The following is a 20,640-nucleotide window of genomic DNA, read 5'->3' as shown; positions in this document are numbered from 1 at the left end:
ATGGTTTTTGAAATTTGTTAATTAGCCCTGTTGATTTTTTGTTATACTGTATAAATAAGTAATTAAAAAGTAGTTAATATTTAACTCATAATAATCATCTAAGTAGGCAGACGTACAAGATATTATTTTTTATTTTTTTGCTCAAAAACGTCAGCAGAAAGGAGAACATTGCAAGAGATAAAAAAGTTTCTTAACAACAACAAACAAGAGATACAAAGAAAAAACAGAGAAATTATTGTAACTTTAACACCCTGTAACATGGTAACAAAGCATTTACGGACATATGTTTGTCTGAACTTTCTTATTTAAAATCATGGGCATATTCACCTCCCTTAATAAAGACATATTATTATGAAACACCTTGTATAGAAAGATATTAAAATAACAAATAAAAAAAGGAATGAAATAAATTTTTACCTCTGGCAAACATAATCCTAGCATAATGCCGCAAAATCCAAATAGATTTCCTAAAGCTGTTTTCGTATCTATTGCAATTTCAATCCATTTATTTAGGGTTTCTGTTCTTTCCGATTCATCGGCACATGTTAGGATCGTTACCGCCACCAGTAATTTTAGGCATTCGGTCCTGAAAAAGAAAATTAAATTATAGAGATTTTCACAAGACAAAATTGGAATAAACAACTGGTTAAATAAAAGTAAACATATGTAAAAAAAATATACTGCTTTGAATCATTTAACTATAATGGAATAATTTGAGAGTAACGTCTGGATTTCCTAGACTACATGATTATTTTTCCATTATGGACGAGCTTAATTTCTGTAGAAGATTTCATCTGAAAAACAAACTCGCCTATAGATATTTAGTACTTTTTACTTTTAACTTTGTGGGAAAAAACTAAAATAATGAAAGTTACTAAAGTCGCTGCATTGTTGCTACTATACGCTAACGAATTCAGTATAACTTAACTTTAACAATTTAAGAAGAGGCTTTATTGTGTTATTCTCGGTACAATACTGGTCCAAACAGGTCTAAATGTCTTTATTTAGCATTAGCTACAATTTACAACCCCTTACCTTTCTATAAGATCGAGCCTAAACCTCTGTCCATGTGCCAGCATGCACATTACCATTCCTGTGGTCAGTTTTGACTGCACGAAATTCTTCTCACTCTTACTAAAAATTAAATCTAAATCAGTCCGTGTTAAATGGTTTGCCAGGATTCTAGGTCCTGACTCGAACAACGTCATTTTGATCCTCCTCAAGGCTTGGGCGTCCAAAGGCTTATTCTCATTAACCGGAAGCAACAAAGTTTGGAAGTTCTCTAGGTCAATCCTACTGGATAGATCCAGTTCAGGTTGTTGCATCTGGAAGAGTTTTTCTTCGGCCACTTGCCAGTCTATCTCGAAGTTCTTAAGCGTCGTTGAGGATTCAGAAGTCGACATGTTGTACCTGGGGTTTTTAATAATCACACCTGAGTTTTTCTGCACCTCGACAGGATCACCAGCTGCAGAGCTGAGTGTGGAATCGCCAGAACCGTTTCCGGAATCTGACCCAGACGCATGGTAGGAGGTGACCCTTTGGAGGCTTCCGTGGGTGAGGAAGCCGCTGTCTAGGCTGTGCCTGGTATCCGTCACATCCGAGTCCCTTGACTCTGTTCTTACTAAGCAAGGAAATCTTGAAGGTTTTGGGGGTGGTGATTCTGACAGTCCAGAATCGTTTTCGTTGAAAAATCTACGTTCAGCACAGGGGGACAAAGTGGAGTCGCTGGTTATTCTGCAATTTCGTCCCAAAGTGTTCGAGCTGCTGGATAAGGACAGTTTATTATGTGGGTTTCTTGGAAGTGAGTGTGTGGAGAATTTCAAACCAGCGGTAGTGGCGTCTGAACCTGCAGATCTCGTCATCAGAGGAGACTGGATCACCCCGTCAGCACTGTTGCATTTTTCTTGAGAGATTCTGTTTACTTCGTTGGGTGTAAGAGATTGGGATCTCTGTTTCTTCGAGGGCAACCTAGGTGGTCCATCTCTGGAAGGACGTGTGGGAGAACTGGAAGGTCTGTAAGAAGAAATTCACGACTTGATTTTCGAACTACTTGACTTGGCTTCGAGGGGCGATCCGCTAAGGAAAAAACGTACGAAGATTACAAAATTTCTGAAATCTCTTAATGTATCTGCAGATTTCAATATCGATTAAAAAAAAATTACAAATTTCATATAAATAATCAAGATTACAATATCTTTCAACCGATTACAAAACATTTCAGGAGATTTCAGAGTTATTTTAGTAGATTTCAATGATTATTTAAGATTTCAATAGGATTATTCGAAATTAAAAGAATATTTCAAAATTTCTTAATAATGTTTCAAGGAATACGGGAAGATTACAATAAGTTTTGAATGTCCATTTGAACAAAAATAATTGAATTAACTTCAACTGTCATTCATTTCATTCATTAACAGTAGTGCTTTGATTAAGAATTTCCAGTATCATTTTTACGCAAAAATTGTAACATTCTGATTAAGTTTTTGTTCGAATGAACGTTAAAAACTTTTTGTCATGACAAAAATGATAACGCCATTTTGAAAGTAGGTAAGTATATATTTTTATTGAAAGATAAAAATATAATAATCCAATAAACTAATAAAAATAAAAAAAAAAAAGTAACATAAAATAAACATTTTCCCAAAAAATAAATAATAAGAAATATTTTAAGCTTTTATTAACACTTGTATTTAATACTTTACCTGTATACAGTGTATTTAAAAAAGACGCGGCAATATTTAAGGGGGTGATTGCCCAGATCATTTTATAAAAAAAAGTTCCTATAAACATACGTCCGCAAACGCTTCGTTACCGATCTACAGAATGTTGAAATTTCATTAAAAAAACAGTAAAAATTAAATTTCTCCAAAACCTCTTGATATTATAATGAAATTTTAGGCCTGTCAATAGCTATGGCAGACGCGTACTTTGCAATACAAAACGATTTTTTAGTCTTACCAGTGACTAGCTATTTTTAATGAAAAAAATAGGACCCCGCTGGTTTTTCTAAAAATATAATTTTTTAATTCCTTGTTCAATTATGAAGAAGAAAGCTTTCCTCAGATTATACGCACCGTACGTCACACCGTTATTGAGTAAAAAAATAAAAAACATTTTATTGCGCACCTAAACCCAATGTTGTTTTAATTGAGAAATTTAAATTATTGAACAAAGAAATTCAAATTATCAAATTTGATTGATTTTTGAAATGTGGTACATACTGTTGTTTGTAGTAGGTAATAATAAGGGGCTGCGTTTTAGAGAAATTTAATTTTTACTGTTTTTTAATGAAATTTCACATTCTGTAGATCGGTAACGAAGCGTTTGCGGACCTATGTTTATAGGACTTTTTTTATAAACTGACCTGAGCAATCACTCCCTTAAATATTGCCGCGTCTTTTTTAAACACACTGTATACAAGTAAAGTATTAAATGCAAGTATTAATAAAAGCTTAATATATTTTTTATTTATTAGTTTTTGGGAAAATACTTACCTACTTTCAAAATAGCATTATCATTTTTGTCATGACAAAATGTTTTTAACGTTCATTCGAACAAAAAACTTAATCAGAATGTTACAATTTTTGCCCAAAAAATGCCTGATACTGGAAATTCTTAATCAAAGTACTACTGTTAATGAATGAAATGAATGACATTTGAAGTTAATTCAATTATTTTTGTTCAAATGGACATTCAAAACTTATTGTAATCTTCCCGTATTCCTTGAAACCTTATTAAGAAATTTTGAAATATTCTTTTAATTTCTAATAATCCTATTGAAATCTTAAGTAATCATTGAAATCTACTAAAATAACTCTGAAATCTCCTGAAATGTGTTGTAATCTTGATTATTTATATGAAATTTGTAATATTTTTTGAATTGATATTGAAATCTGCAGATACATTACAAGAGATTTCAGAAATTTTGTAATCTTCGTCTGTTTTTTCCTTGGCGGATTGCCCTTCGGAACACACCAATCGCACCATATAGGTTTCTGTCGAGGTTTCTGTGGCATTCTTTGGAAAATGAGGTAGGGGGGGGGGGTTGTATAACGACTACATCGACGAAATTCATTAGCTGATTACATAGATTACAGCGAGGATTACAGATAAGATTACGTAGATTACAGATAGATTACATAGATTACAGATAAGATTACGTAGATTACACATAGATTACATAGATTACAGATAAGATTACGTAGATTACATAAAGATTCCAGGGCAAACGTACGAAGATTACATCAGCGGATCGCCCCTCGCTTGGCTTATTTGAAATAAAATCATGTTCATATCAAGTAACAGTGAACGAATCAAGTAAGTCAAGTAATTATATTTCAAGTACTGGTAGATATTTGAAATTTTAAGCAGTTCTTCAAAACCACTTGGTTTTTTAAAAAAGTTTTCAAAATTCAATTTTGAATTTTAATTCACAATTTTAAAAATATGGTGCCAATCTGAAACAGAATCTAAAAAATATCATTTTAGGCTATAAGTTTTCTAATTTTCCATGAACAGAAAATCCAAAAATACTTAATAAAAAAAAGTTACAAGGTGGTAGTGGCTAAAACAAATAATTGATAGTTTTTTTTATGTAAAAAGATGTCCACTGTAGTTTCATTATAATAATAACATATTTTTTGAAAGAGTTTGTTTTTAAAAATACTCAGCCACTTGACTTGATGCATCTCTACCTGTAAGGTTGCAAAGGGCTATGCCGGTAGTGTCCCACTGGAGTGGTGGCTGGCGATGTCAGCCTACTCTGGGGTAAAGGCGTGGGGTACTTAGAGGCATAGAACGACAAGGGGTACATCCTGTTCTTAGGAAACTGTATCCTCGCGCCGGAAGCTACAGTGATAGGCTTGCCCGACCCTACATAGAAGGTGATGAGATCGGGCACCGTGTCAAAGGCGTCCTCCTCGAATTGGTACTGGACGCGTTCGTACACGGTGTCCTGTTGCAGGATAATCTTGTTGATGACGAAGTGCAGTGCGTGTGTCTTCGTGCGGCAAGTCAGTACGTAGTTGCCCGGTTGAGAGGTGCAGTCGCGCACGAGGAAGCCACCCTCCTCGCGGACAATGTCCTCGGCTCTGGAGCGGGGAATGGCGCCGTGATACCACGCGTGCGACCGCAGGTCCCTGCTGTCCAAGGAGAGTTCCCATTCCAGGGCTTTTTTCAGTTCGGTGGCGTTCATGGAGGGGTCCGCCATTGGTTCCTGTAACCAACAGAAATCGTAATTGATACGAATAAAAAAGATTTCTTTAGCGTCGGCAGCTGAGGGTGCAATTTTTTGTATTTTCTGTCGACAACGAAAGCCAGCAGAATTTATTAGAATCATATGAAAGTAAAAGTAAATTCTAGCTTTCACTATAAGCAATGAACGACATTTCATTGTTGATGTGTTTTCTGCCGGTAATGAACACCAGCAGAATATCTTATCTGTCGCAAATAGGCAACCAGCAATACATTTTTATAGCCTTTATTATACAGTCTGTCTAAATATGAATTACTGCACAAATAACAGACTTTCCCCCATTTTAACGTAGATTTTCTCTAGAATGGACTTAGTTTCAAACTCAAATAACGTTTTGGTGTAAAGAAATTTGTAATTTACGATGCCTTTTGTTCAAAAGCGGCAAATTACAAATTTCTTTACAACAAAAAGTAGTTTGAGTTTCAAACTAATTCCATTTTATAGAAAATTTGTATTAGAATGGAGAAAAGTCTGTTATTTGTGCAATGATTCATATTTAGACAAACTGTGTAATAAAATCTATAAAAATGTATTACTGGTTGCCTATTTGCTATAGAGTCCTCTTAACAACCGTAATCTAAGCTAGCGTTTTCTGTCAGCAGAATATTTAAAAAAACTTGCAAATAAGTAGCAAATTTATGTGTTTTTTCACTTTTTTTTACTGTTCATGAAAACCTAGACGACCTATCGGAATATTAGTCATTTTTCACTAATTTGTTAACTGTAAAATAAAGATCGAACGCGGAAATATTAGTTTTCGAAAATTGCGCATTAATATTGCAAAAAACGATGGATGTTGATGACATTTAAGGAAAAGACTGTCAATCCAATGACCAACATGTGTGTCAAACGCCGATTCGATTGACCTGAAATTGTTGCTGCAGCTATTTGTTAATTAATTTCGTTTATTTTTTTTTCAACTAATTGTTTAATTACTAAACGTTAATTTTAGAAGTTAGTGTCGTAGATGCAGGTTTTAATTCATCCAAAGGAACGTTATCGAAAAAGAAAAATTTCAAAAAGTTGAAATTAAATAGCCGTTTACAACTAACAAAGCAGGACATGCAAAGCAGCGTTATAAACAAATTGGCCCAGGGTCAGGCAAAAGCCGCTCGGGAATTGGCTCTTTTTGCATTAAATAGAGCATATTCTTTACGGTAATTAAAAAAAGCGAAATCATCGACGCCTCTTTGTTCCCGAAATAACTTTTTTTGAACGTTAACTATTAATTAACGTATCGGACCGGAATTTTAGAGTCAAGTAAAGAAAGGCTTAAACTTTTATTTTCAGAAAGTTTTACATTAAAGGTCAGGTAATAAACGTGATAGCAGCAGTAAAAGTTAACGTTAATGAATGATCCGCACGCGGGGGAAAGAGTGCCGGGCCTGCGTATGCGCATGAACGTAGCTCTCGTCGCGCGCGAGGTTTTGTGTCTTGAACGTTTCAAATTCGATTAAAAAATCTTGCGCGCGACGAGGGCAGCGTTTACGCGCGTGCGCGGGCCTGGCGCTCCATTCTCCGCGTGCAGGTGTGATATTCTCACTTTACACCCTTCCCCATCATAAATTGCAATAAAATGTCTACTAATACATTTTTTACATTCAAACTTCAGTTCAACTGGAGTATTACCCGTAATCTTGCATACACTTACGGCAGTGAAACGTCGGTAAAATAATACGACGTTCAATACCTACTTATAGTGAAAGCTAACATTTTTTGCAGGTAATGAACGTCAAAAGAATTCTTGAAAACCGTACTTAACTCATGTAGAGTTAGCAAATTATCATTTTTATTGATGTCAAATGTTAGATACTGATTTTTTTAATGAAACGTCCTAATATTTTTTACGTGTTCATACAAAATTTTCTTACAAGTTACCGTGACATAACGTTTCTTTTTCTTAATCTATTGTAAAAGGTATTCAAATTTGTTTCAAAACATATTTTATCAAATGAAGTCGAATAATGTTTTTCGATACCAGAACTCTAAGTATGCAAAATATCTTTTGCATAACTAGATTTTTGGTATCGAAGAACAATGTTTGACTTTATTTCGGCAAAAATTTTGAATTTGTTTGAATTAGCTTAATACTTTTACACTATATAAAAAAGATCTATCCCTAATATCAAGGGAGATACAGCCAAAAGAATGAATGTGTCATTAAACTAAAGGCCTAGTTAAAACTGTGATAATCTCTTTCTAACACATACAGCGATTTGAGCAAAAAACGTCGTGATTTTGGTTTAAAATTATGCACATAAATGATTGAAACTAACGAAAATGAGGAAAATAAATATTCGAATTTATTTTTATTATTACATATTACACAACAAGTTTTCGGTTCTTACATAAGTGTGAAATATGTAATAAAAATGCCGTGAAATCTAATCTACGCTTTCCATTTTACCTTCTCGTAAATAATTCTGCGACATGCATAATTAATTGTCATTTTATCTTATAAAGGTAATAAGCTAAATGTCAGTGTAAATTTTAATTTTACTCTTTACCCATTATGTACTGAACAAAAAAACCTTTTTCAAGATTTTCAGCTTGAAACCGTGGATGTCGGATGTTAAACATTTTCCGACCTACGTTGGGAACTTTTTTATTTTAAGAATTTTTCTAAGTATTACGTTTATGGCAAGCTATTTTGCTTTATTATTATAAAAATATTTTTTTTTCTGTAACGGGAAAAAAGTTTGACATTTTATCTCTGTTGACAGGTAACAAAATGTCACTTTTTATGAAATTGCTGTTTTCCCCGGGAAAAAAGTGGGTATTTTTTTCCCGGATATTTACAATATACATAAGTAAAGATAGATATTTAATTTTAGAATATTTTATTATATAGAAGTTACATTTCCTTTACACCAAAAGTACAATTATTAAATGTACATTGCATAAATGTTTCTTAAACTATTTGGTATAACAGTCGAACTTTCTTGTTTATTTTTTTCTGTCATGGACACAACAGCCGTTGATGTACCTGGTCGCAAATCGGATGTTATTTCAGCACTGGCACACGTTCTAAACATTTTATTAGCTATTTCTGTCCTGTGTGCTACCGATTCATCAATATATCCTTCAGCGACCGTTGATGACTTCCAACCGCCATGTTTCTTTAGTGTCATCAAGTCTCCCCCAGATTCAACTAAAAATGTAGCAGACGATGAATGAATGACCTGTATATGAGTTAGCATTGTAAAGTTGAAGAAAATTAGCTACTGTTTCAGGTACCTTATAAAACTGATTTTTACCCACAACCTGATTGATACATTTCCCATTGCGATATGCATAAAACAGGCGACGATCTTTTGCTGCTGCTGGACGAAGGGTTATGTATACATTAGGTAAAATTTAACATATTCTTCAGTAACTACAAATCTCCTGTTTACATCATTCTTTGTTTGCTTAAGTTTCACGATTAATCTAATCTTACCTGGCTGATTTCACAAATTCGACAAGCTCCTGCAATCCCAAATACAACAACAACCTTGGCCATTAAATAAACTTCATCAGGAGCATTATTTAAAAAATCATTAATTTGTATAATCGTAAAAATCGCAGATTTCTTGGGCGTATAATCTTTCCCATTTTGTTTCAGAAATGTAATTAGTTTGAAATATTTTGAAATGTCTATATTATTATTGGATTTTAACATACTTTTAATCATTGAATAATTCGACCACACTGTTGATGGCTTTTGTTGTTGTGCCAGTTCCACAAAAAAAGCCAATAACACCGTCTCCGAAAAAAAACTGCATATCTTTTTCATCTTCCATTCCATAAATCTTGAATACGCGGTTTCGTAAATTTCGCGCGATTTAGCTGGCAATAATTTTTGTGACGCTACTTTCGCTGCTTCTACTAACTCCGGTAGAGTCAGAGAAAACTCGGAATCAGACATTTTTTAACTTTGTATTATTCAAAATAACTACTAAACAATCACTAAGTTTGCAATTTTTAAATCAAATCACAGAATTAAATTCACAGATATTTGATTAATTTAAAGGTTTCTTTAGCAACGCAGATGTAATTGTCGCTATAAGTATAACAGCCTACCAATTTAAAACTTTAGTGACTAATATATTGTAATAATGTTTTTTCAATATTAAATCGTTGTTTTTTCCGTCACAGAAAAAAATAGTGTATTATACACGGGAAAAAAGTAGATTTTACCTCTCGGTCTTTTGTCTCCCTCCGCTTCGCGTCGGGAGACAACACAACCTCGAGCTAAAATTTAGTACTTTTTTCCCTTGTATAATAAATATCTATTTTTATATCACTGTGGTCCTAAGAACATTATCTCCCAACATGTCAAAATGGTAAAAAAATGTGTGTTAGGTCTGTATTTTAGGCACGATAATTACTTATTGTATTTGGCAATCTTCAATCAATTTGGGGGTTTCATGGAAAAAAACAAGTTTCGTTTATATCTTCGAAATGTAACAACCATCTTTTATGTAGTTTACATTTATTTCATGCTTTCGATGGAATTATCAAACAGATTCATACTAAACAGCGCACTCTTCAAATAAGTTTCACGTCGATATCGGACATTCGCAAAGAAAAGCTGAAGGCAATAGAAAGTAGGCGACGGCAAAAAACGATGAGGCAACAGAAAGTTGTTGTCTGTGCAATCATTTACCCTCCAGATTAAGTTTGCCTTGGCCGGGATATTTATTTGTCCGAAAACATTTGCCGTTTAACTTATAAAATATATGACCCGACCGCGGTTGGCACTGGAATACAAAATAAAAGCTTTTATGGATAGGAGAAGAAATGAGAAGGTCACACGAGGGGATAGAAAATCTTTCAGCGCCACCGGGAATAATGCCTTTTGCCCTGTTGAAACTTTCTAATATATATTTTTAAACGTTTCTATAATTCACTTTTTCATTATTATCAGGTCGATTGAAATTCTGTAGCTGTACCTAATAAGAATTAGTTACCTACCATGACATGACATCTAAAAAGTGATATTTCATCGTCTCAAAATGAGTTCGTAGAACTATTGATTATTATATAAAAGTTATGTAATGGTAGAACCGCATTTTACGGTAAGATCGACGGAAAAATATTTTTCATATACATAATTAATTATTAATAACAATTTCAAAGAGCATCTATGTAGGTACCCAATACCTATACAAATATTCAATTCTATAAAATGGCGAATGCGCCAAGCTCGACGCCTATCGACGTTAAAGGTGCAGTTTTAGTGACTGCTTTCAACAATAAAGTGTCACATTTACTGCCTAGGCATTGGAATCATTTTTATTGCCGCTAAATTAAAAATTAAAATAAATTATAATAAACATTTGTAGCGAAATTAGAACAGCCTGTAAGGCATATCCCTCGTCCTGTTTGTTTTGAAACATTTACTTCGACTATGTACATAGGTTGAAGTATTTTCATTAGTAGATGGTTTATGAACTATCGAATCCTCCAAAGTGGTTGAATTATTAAAAAAATAGCTTCCAGAGCTTCCAGCACTTGATGTACTTGCAGTAGGGAACATTTTTGGCTAACAACTGATTTACATGTTATGTAGCCTTCTGCTACCGTTGAACATTTCCATCTACCGTGCATTTTTAAAGTTTTGATATCATCAGTTCCTGAATTTATTAATAGTGTATACAAGCTGTTACAAATTCGCTTCTCACTACAGGGATCTCGGAAACGGTAAGAGGTACGAAGTAGCTTAAATGGGGGCAAAGTTGCATAATCAGAGGACCAACATTATGCCTCTAAAAAATCAAGGCTACATGACTAGTTTTCGAAATATTTGAAAAAACCGAAATTTTGGAAATCCGTTTTTGTTTAATTTCAGCCTTATTTGAGGTGATACTGAAAAAATAACACTTTCTCATGGCTACTATTTGCCCTCTATCGAATGGTATAATCAATTTTTGTATGTAACGTTTCGTCTCTTCAGGACTATCATCAACTTAATTTTTTTAAATACGACCCTAGAAATTTTATTACATTTTTTGCAAGTCTTCATGACCCCCAATACTGTACTGCCTCAGCTCGAACCAGATTCAGACGTTTTGTCTTGAAAAATTAATCTTCAGTGTATTCGTTCCAAATTTATCTAAATTTTTTATTTAGATTTCTTTGTTTATTGAATTATCGTACATTATACGTTAGACCCTGTGAAATTCATCTAGTCATTTAAACTATTACCACCACGCGTTACAATAAAACATTTATTATTATTAACTATTACCATCACTTGGTCATACATAACTCAATAAGTTGTTGCGTCAAAATTAATACATTATTACAATTTTAATTTTATTATAACAAATTAGTTCTTAAAAATGCATATGAACAACCAAAACGCCAACTGAATATTATTTAAAAAAATTCAGTAAATGTTCAAAAACATTTTCGTTTTGGCAAAGGTTGAAAATGCAGATCAGCGTAATATTATCGGAATTTATTATATCTGTAATTGCAACTGTGAAAGAGCATGTCAGATGTATTTGTATGAATATCCTGAAAAAAAAATAGATCGGAATTTGTTTGAAGTTTGAGCACTCGAGAAGCCTAGAAATAACTATGGACACGGGAATAAAACTCTAATAATTTTTTATTTTACTGTGTGGTCCCAGCTATCAATTGTATCTATTTTCGGTGAGGTAGCATAAATAGCAACAATTTTATTCAAATTGTTTATAAGCGAAAAACGCACGTTTTTTTAATGCACAATTTGAGAATGTTGGTGTCAAAAAAACGGTGATATTTTTTAATAGGTCGCTTAATTACGTCTTTAAGATTACAATGACGCTTTCAAAATCATGTTTGGTTGAAAATTAACGCCTGTACAGAGGCTTAAAGTTCATAACTTTTGGAGCCTCCGCTATAAACAAATGGAATTGTGCGAAAACTATTGCACCTACAGCGCCCACTTTTGACACATTTTTAAATTATGACAAAACCCTCAACTTGCCATAGGTTTTATAAAATTTTAACAATAAATGCGATAGTTATAAACAAATTAAAAATGGGCACTTTTCTTATTTTTTTGCAATAACTTTTTTGTTATTAACCGATTTTAATTTAACAAGTCTCACTTTGTAGATAATTTTACTCCCTACAAGCGGTCTGAGAGTCACTTTTACTTTTCGCTAAAATTGATGGTTTTCCCTGCAAAGTGAAAAAACTGTTTTCGTCACTTATTTGTTTAAATAGAAAAGTTAGCTAATAAATGCTAACATATAGCATGAGATGAGAGATGTCTTGTATTATGTTCCTTTAGACAATTTTACAATAATCTCGGGGATAGGACTTTTTTCGAGTAAAAATTTTATTTGCTTGGCCTATAGGCATTCTCATTTTTCCCGAGAAAAAAGACGGTGGTTATGAATTCCAGAAAAAATAAATAATTTCAACTTTTTAACGAATTTCGTTGATTTGCGATAGAACTCAAAACGATCAAATTTCCATCTTTGTTAGATCAAAATAATTTGATTTGACTGCATAATTAACTTTCATACCATCAAATTAGTTTGGTCAAACTGATTTATTAAAATAATAAAAGTAACTCTAGGATTACCCCAAAAGCTACTTGTTTATTTTTTCTAATAAGATTTTGTTTCCTACTCTACTGTTTTAATTAATCAGAAAAGAACCATCAATTAAAACAGTTTGGTTAGTTCGACAGTTTTATTAAGGTTGTAGTGACGTCAAAATTACATCTTCAAATTAATTTGCTTCGACAAATTTGATGATGGTCTAATACAGAACGACGATGAAAATAAAATTCGGTAAAAATTCCCTAGAAGTTTTCTGTAACATTTCGTTTTTATATTAATAATGGAATATGGTACGACCGTTGTTTTTCAGACTTCGCAAAAATATACTCACATTGGTTGTTACAACAGGTGCCAGATTTTAATACAACTGTAATAATAAATAGCAATATGTTATGTAATCTATACTAGTCCCAAAAATTAAGTAGGTAATATTAAAAAAATCCCAAACCTTTTGAGTGATTTTCAAACAGCTGTAATTTTGGGGGAAATGGTAGTAGAGAAAATAAAAAAAGGAAATTGGTGCTTCAAATCTCTAGTTTTCGGATCTGGAGTTTAACATTTTTTAGCGTCAGCAGTTTTCGAGTAATCATAAAAAATCAACGAAAATTTTTTTTCCAAATTAACATTTTTTGATTAAGAAAATATGGGTAGTTGCTAAAAAAAAACATTTTCAACTAAAGCTATGAATGAAAAGTGGAAAATTACTCGTTATATTGATTTTCAGCAAAAACGATAAATTTAAACATTCCGGGCACTAGAAAAAAAAATGGCAGCGCTTTGAAACTATCAGGGCTTCTTTAGAACACTTTGAGGTTGAAAAGTTATAGTCAATATCCTTAGTTTAACTATTATTTGCAAAGTTATTCATATATTCCTAATTATGCAATTTTTTGCCTTTTTTCCAACCAACATTTTCACTTCGATTTTTTTTTTATCAAAAACCAATAACTATATCTTGTAGAGAATACTTTACAATTTTTAAAACCCTACTTGGATTTTATGAGCATTATTACGAGTAATTTATTGCCAAATTTATGAATGACTTTTTTGCTTTGATCAAAGACAACCAAACATTTGGAAATTTTTTTTTTCGTTGGTTTTTCTTATGATTAGGTGGTACTCAAGTGAAGGTAAATTTTAAGCCCTAGATCCGAAAACTAGAAACTTGAAGTTTCAATTTACTTTTTTTTATTCTCTCTACGGCCATTTCCGTCCAAGTTAAAGCTCTTTGAAAATCACCCAAAAATTTGAGATTTTTAAAAATATTCCTTTATTTTTGTGAGTAGGTAGTGTGTTTGCTGCATAATCACGTTTTGTGAGAAAGTCGGTTTTATTGAAATAATATTAACGTGAATCTGTGCTTATATCTACAGCTACAATTAACAAAAAATAAAAGGGAAACAAGAAATATATAATATATTTATTTAAATGAATGTTAAAATTAACTAACTAGCAGTTTCACTGTTCACTCTGTAGTTCTTCTGGATCCAGATACATAAAATAGGCAACAGTTCCCAAGGCTTTGTGCAGAAGGGTTCTTGAAACGACTTAAGTCCCTGGCTCTGATCCGCTGTTTATAATTCAACGAAAGTATAGTGGAGAGATTTTCCACATTGTTTTCTCCGACCCCAAGTTAATACCTTCCCCACGGTACAGTCTACAGACTTCTCTTTATATACGCAACCAGAAAGAGAAGTATAATTAAATGTATTTCACGGATATTTATTACTTTTATGAATTATATTTAATACAATTTGGAATTTCATACAAAAACTTTTCATATTCCAGTTACATATTCTTATTGGAAGTCTATTTTCCCCCTCACAATTAAACTCCAGTATTTGCATTTAAAATATATAAAAAGTTATTTGTTGCAGCAATTTCATTAAATAAATTGTCAAAACATAAAAGCTTAACCTACCTGTGTTAAGCCCTGCCAAGTTTCTCGAATCGGCAATTCGAGACGACAAATAATATTAGTCGAAGTGAAACGTAATAGAAAATCGATAGGAGCTGTATCATTCAAGGGAGAGATTTGAACTCCCAGTGCGAAGTTCAAAGGCGTCGTGAATCTCTGGAATCCACGGCTTTCTTGATGCGGCACGTACGTATACAAAAATAAGGCAGATATACTGAAAGCAATAAGCCAATTCGCTTGCCCTTATACATGACGTTTTAGAAATTGGGGTACAGAAAAGATATAATATCATATGAAAGAATGAGTATATAACCCTCACATTATTTACATCATTTTCCAAAAGATTAATTTTTTGAAAAATACTGTTGTACATTAAAACTCCACACAACACTTATTTTTAATTAGGACAACAGATTTTGGGAAGCTTTTAATGTTGTCATATTCGTAATTACGCCATTAACCGTTAGAGAAGAGTTTTTAACAGATGCTTTTTTTTCTAATGGTGGCAAAGCATCAATTATTTCACATTTTAGTAATCCCACTATCTGCGTCATTGTACAATAACATGTACATGTCTACCTATGATCTGAAGCTTCGCATCGATCAATTTATTCGACACGTATCTGTCGGCCTAGCGTGTGGCGTGGGTAAATAATCCAGTTTTTTTGCTGAGGGACGTTTGCCGTGCATTTCATTGTCGTTTGTGCCTGTGTGACTGAGTTTGACGCTTTGTTTGGTAGAGTATATAGTACATGTTTTTATGGCAGTCAGTAGCATTATGTTGTGAGCATAGAGCGGGACACGGCTTGGCCATAGATTTAACCTATTTCTACTACTACAACGCGTATTGCCGCTTACTAGTATAATATAAACTCAGCGAAAAAATGAAGGAAGCAGAAACATTGCCAAATTTTTTTAGTGATTTTTTTTTCAAAATTGAATTTTTTTTGAAAATTGATTTTTTTTTCAAAATTTTGAATTTTTTAAAATTTAACGCGAAATTGTGAGGAAAATAACAATTTTTTTTTACATCTTAATCGTGATTAATTAATTGATGTTTAAGGAGCAATAAACCTGCTCCTTTTATTTTTTATAAAACTTTAACGATTCAGGAAAGGAAAACGGTCATGGGCATGTATTGAGTTAAAAAACCCCTACAAACATTGGTACATTTCGCAATATTCGCAAAGTAGTAAATGATTTTCCAAAACAGTAATTCTTTTGCACTTTTTCAAATTAATACTGAATATGCTCCTTTATTTTTTTTTGCTGAGTGTACATTCCTACTGTTTATTTATTTGATTGATACTACAAAGTTTCCGATGTCTAATAATCAGTTTTGGTGATATAAAACATAAAGTCCAAAAAATATGAGATAGGTTAATCTAAAAATTCAATGAATTTAGGGAAAAGCTTCACAAATTTCTGTAAAACCAACAATGACAAAATAAATTTTTCTTTTAAGGAATTTTGAGACTTGACATTATATTGATAATGAGTATTTGACATTATCAGTTTCATTAAAATAGAATAAATACTGTAACAAAAACATTGAATTATTTATTTAATCCTGTTTGCAATAATCTGTATTTTTATCGGCAATCCTTCGATTAAATTAGATATTAGAATGATATAAATTTATAATGGACGATGGACTAATTTTGACGCGACATGGATCAACTTTATTAATATATTATACTCTCAGGAAAAGGTTACTACAGTTCCTATTAAAAGTTATGTAAAGGAAGATAAAAAAAATAACAGCTGGTAATAATCATAAACCAGTACCATTGTTGAATTTGGTAACTACATTTATTTACTTAATAAATAATATATGACGTCTGTTAGTTCACATGTAAATAATGGGCCACGTGAAAATATTGAAATAGTTCCGAAAAGACAAGAAATGTTTGAGTAGAAACTATAAAAAATTTAAAAATAGACAAAAAATTAAAATATCAGCTGTTCTATACAGGGTATTAGAAGTTTGACTGCTTTAATTTTAACAGACGATAGAATACATTAAAATAAACAAAAAAACCTTATATAACATGGGTACAAAAGTTTGATTATAATGATAATTAAGGAATATTGACATAACAGCGTGCATAGGATACCATAAAATACAATGTTTATCACTTTTTTGAACTTTATTAAATTTAAAATTCGATAAAATTCATATCGAGCAATGTGACAACGGCGCGGCGGATAACACGAGGTACTAAGCTGTCCAGCCCAGTTCAGTTGGTATCTGGAATCGGACCGTGTCTGAGTGTTTTTTGCGTACCACTATTTAATTCTCTTGAGGTGTTTTCCAGCGAGTGCGCGCAAATTGGATTCGAAGGTGTCGTGCCTGCATCGAAAATGGTGGAGGACATTTTGAGCATATGTAGTTTGTTTTGTACTTGTGCGTTTAAAAATTACTGAATTTTGCTTTTTGGTAAGTACCTAAACTATTTTTACTACGTATGATCATTTGGACGACTTGAATCTTTGGGTACTTTTTTAAATATTATTATTTAAAAATGGAATGGAAAACAATTGCCTTGAAATTTAACTAAATGTTTTACAATAATAGTTGTTTTATTTACATTTTTTCCGTAAGACAAGTCTGCCGCGTGCACACGTGGTATACACCAGCTGTGTAGCGTTTGGTTAAGCGCTGTTGTCACTGTTAACCTTACGCCCCTGTAATATACAACTTTTTTGTTCATTTATGATTACTCTATTTCATGCTGAAGTAATGGCACTCAAACTTCTTACACTCTGTATATTTGCGATAAGATTACTTACTAGATTATCGTTATATGAGTCATTTCTATGTCCGGGCAAAAAACGTTTTTTTGCTGGCTGGAAATCTGCAAATTTGCAAAGAACCAATATATCATTTATTGGGGATATTCCAGAAGTGTTATTTATTTCTAAAAAAAAAGAATTTAGAAGAATTTTTTTATTTAGTTTATTAAAATGATGGTTAAATGTATTAGATTTATTATTTAGAAACAATCTTTAACGGAATTTTCACCTAACTCAATTCCATTTGTGTCGACTTATGAACTCATATATTTAAAATAAATTCTATTTAATAAATGATTGATACTCTTAATACATCACAGTCGCCATTAGAACATCCAAACTTCCTTGATTTAAGTGTCTAAAGGGCGAGGGAAACTCATTTTATGTAAAATAACGATCCGCAAGCAGCTGCCATCCAACTGGAACTCAGTCAGCACTCCCGTATATCTATCTACCTCTATTTTTCACCGAGGTGTTGGAATATTCGCTGAACCACTAGAGCCTCCTGGAAATCTAATATCCGTCATATCAGTGCCACTTATACCGGAAAGGGACTGAAAATGAAGTTTCCTTTTAACGGGTTTGACTTCTATTGAAGAGTGATTTTATAGATGTCTTTACTCTTATTTTTCAATAGAGTCATCTGCTTTGCGTTAGAATACGATATAGAAGCAATAAAAGTAGATTAAACTTTTGTCGTATTTTTATAGGATGTTCCTTAATGGCAAAAGCCAAAATTAATACAATATATTTTAATGAAATAAGGGTCACTTTTAATTCATATAATTAATGTCTTGAACATAATCTGTTGACTATGATGTTTTTTTAATACTTCTTATACCAGGTGACTCAAATTTATAGTAGCGAAAAATGGGTTGCATAGAACAATTTTTTTTTCATAGCATACAGAAAATGTTAATTTTTTTGTCTGTTGCAAAATGTAAATTTTGTGACATGAAAGAGTGATGATAATTGAAAAAAATATTACTCATGGAAAATTTTGATAACGAATACGGTTTTCGATTAAATTTATACATATGATGTTCATCTGTTCATGTAAATACATGTTTCTGAAGACTTCTAGTCGTAGGTAATCAAGTAGAAGAGAAAAAAATAGAAATATAAAAAAATGTATTATTTAATGTATTATTCTATTTAATAGCACTGTGTTCCTTCTTTAAGCAGTTGATAGAGGACTTGATGTTGAACAAAATTAATGGGAACATGCCATAAATCGCATCTTAATCAAGATACATAGTGACGACTTTATTTTTTTAACTTCTTTTCGTGGCTTTTAAAAAACAGCAAGTAATAAGGAAATCAAAATGGGTCTTTCTTGTGGTCACATAATATGTTTTAAAAATGACAAAGCAACAATAAATGACGAACGTTTCAATACAACTACCAGTGGCGTGGTAGACGGTGCCTTTTTTTAAACAGAATTTATACACCTATGGGTACTTTTTAAATTGTATGACAAAAGGGTTCTGAGTAAATGATTACACAAAATTTTTTGGTTGTTTGGGGTCATAACTTGTCAGGTAACTCAGAAATAAGTAAGTGTTAGTACTATTATTATATTTAGATAAAATGGATAGGCAGAGGAGGTCCTGTATTATGTCCTCAATGGTCATCCGACATTAATCCACTTGATTACTTTGTCTGGGATTGCATGAAGCAGCAATATAATATTAGGAAACATATCAAAGCACGTATTAATAATGGCCTTGTTATTTTTTGTGTATCAGTGGTTTCATTACATTCTCTGAACACATTCAGCCATCTTAATTTTATGCTGGGAATAGTTGGTAGGTAGTTAGATTATTGCAAAGATTAATAAAAAGTAGTTAATTATTTTAAGTAGTTAAACTTAGGTATAAGTACTTTTTCAACAACAATTTTTGAGTATTTTATGTAATTAAAAAAGTAGTTTGAGTACAACTACTTTTTAATTTTAAAAAGTTGCAATTGACCCTTAGTTTTGTAGCTGAGTCAATTGACGGAGGAACATCCTGTTTGGCATTCGAATTCAAGAGACACCCTGTATAACTAATTTACATGGAATTATCTTTAATAAATATCACTTCTAAGTGAATTAAAAATTGTTAAAAATCCCAGTAAGTTTACACATTTGAAAATCATGTCGGGGATAACAGATAATGTTTTAAATTTCTAATATAAAAATTAACTATTTATTTTAAAATTACCTTGAATCTAAGACTACATTGTTGTATTTTTTGCGTTAACTAATACTACTAATCAGATACTTATATTTATTTAGATCCATTTTATTTTATCCAGACTTATCTGGTTTTTCACTGCGAGGAGATATAATTGAACTAATCTTTTAACTAAAGCTCCTATTTCGCTAATGTGTGGGCTCTACAATAAAATTGCAAATAACTGAAATATTCATGATGCATTTGTAAGCTCGTTGCTCGTTCGGTTAACATTTTTAATTAGTCTTGCTGGTATTTAGTTGAAACATGCAATTCAGCTTGTTTTGTTTTATTAGCCCCTTTTAATTTTTATTTATACAGGGTGTTAGAAGTTTGACTGCCTTAATTTTAATAGACGATAAAATACATTAAAATAAACAAAAAAAACGTATATGACATGGGTCCTAAACTCAACCATTTCCGAGAAAAAAATTATTAAAATCTCCAGCTTGTACAAAAGTTCGATTAATTAAGGAATATTGACATAACTGCGTGCAGATAATACCATAAAATACAATGTTTACCACTTTTTCAATTTATGTAATTGGGTAGATCGCTTAGTAAGTATGAACAGTTTTAGTTGTTTTTTTTTTTTTTGTAATTAGCTGTAACAGACAATTCCGTTTTGTTTATTTCATCTTACTGTTTCACTTTATTTGTATTTAGTATACATATAGTGAGTATTTGTTAAACATCACACAATAATTATAGTTTTCTGTTCTTTTTTATTCCTGTAATTGGGTTTTTTATGTTGGAATAATAAATAAGTAAATTAATAAAATACATAAATATGTAAATTAATTTGGAATTTTGTAATAGGGCACAGAGAAAAATGCATGAAGATAGACTCTATTTTTAAAATTACGTGCATTTTGAATGAATGAATAACCGAATCCGACGAGTTTTTCA

At 32.0% G+C, this 20,640-nt stretch overlaps 1 protein-coding gene across 1 annotated transcript in view; it reads right to left on the bottom strand.

Annotated features, from left to right (window-relative positions):
* Positions 1 to 20,640, bottom strand: part of LOC108914158 (breast cancer anti-estrogen resistance protein 3 homolog) — a 47,175-nt gene that overhangs the window by 2,394 nt on the left and 24,141 nt on the right. Inside the window, exons 2-4 of the mRNA XM_018719887.1 lie at positions 4,695 to 5,215; positions 1,036 to 2,013; positions 418 to 586 (exon numbers count right to left, since the gene is read on the bottom strand). Of these exons, the coding sequence (XP_018575403.1) occupies positions 418 to 586; positions 1,036 to 2,013; positions 4,695 to 5,215 (1,668 nt within the window). The remainder of the gene's footprint in view (positions 1 to 417; positions 587 to 1,035; positions 2,014 to 4,694; positions 5,216 to 20,640) is intronic.

The sequence above is a fragment of the Anoplophora glabripennis genome, unplaced genomic scaffold (assembly GCF_000390285.2).
Source record: "Anoplophora glabripennis isolate ALB-LARVAE unplaced genomic scaffold, Agla_2.0 scaffold610, whole genome shotgun sequence".
NCBI lineage: Eukaryota > Metazoa > Arthropoda > Insecta > Coleoptera > Cerambycidae > Anoplophora > Anoplophora glabripennis.
Note: the sequence above shows the minus strand (reverse complement) of the source record. Positions and strands in the feature narration are given on the sequence as shown.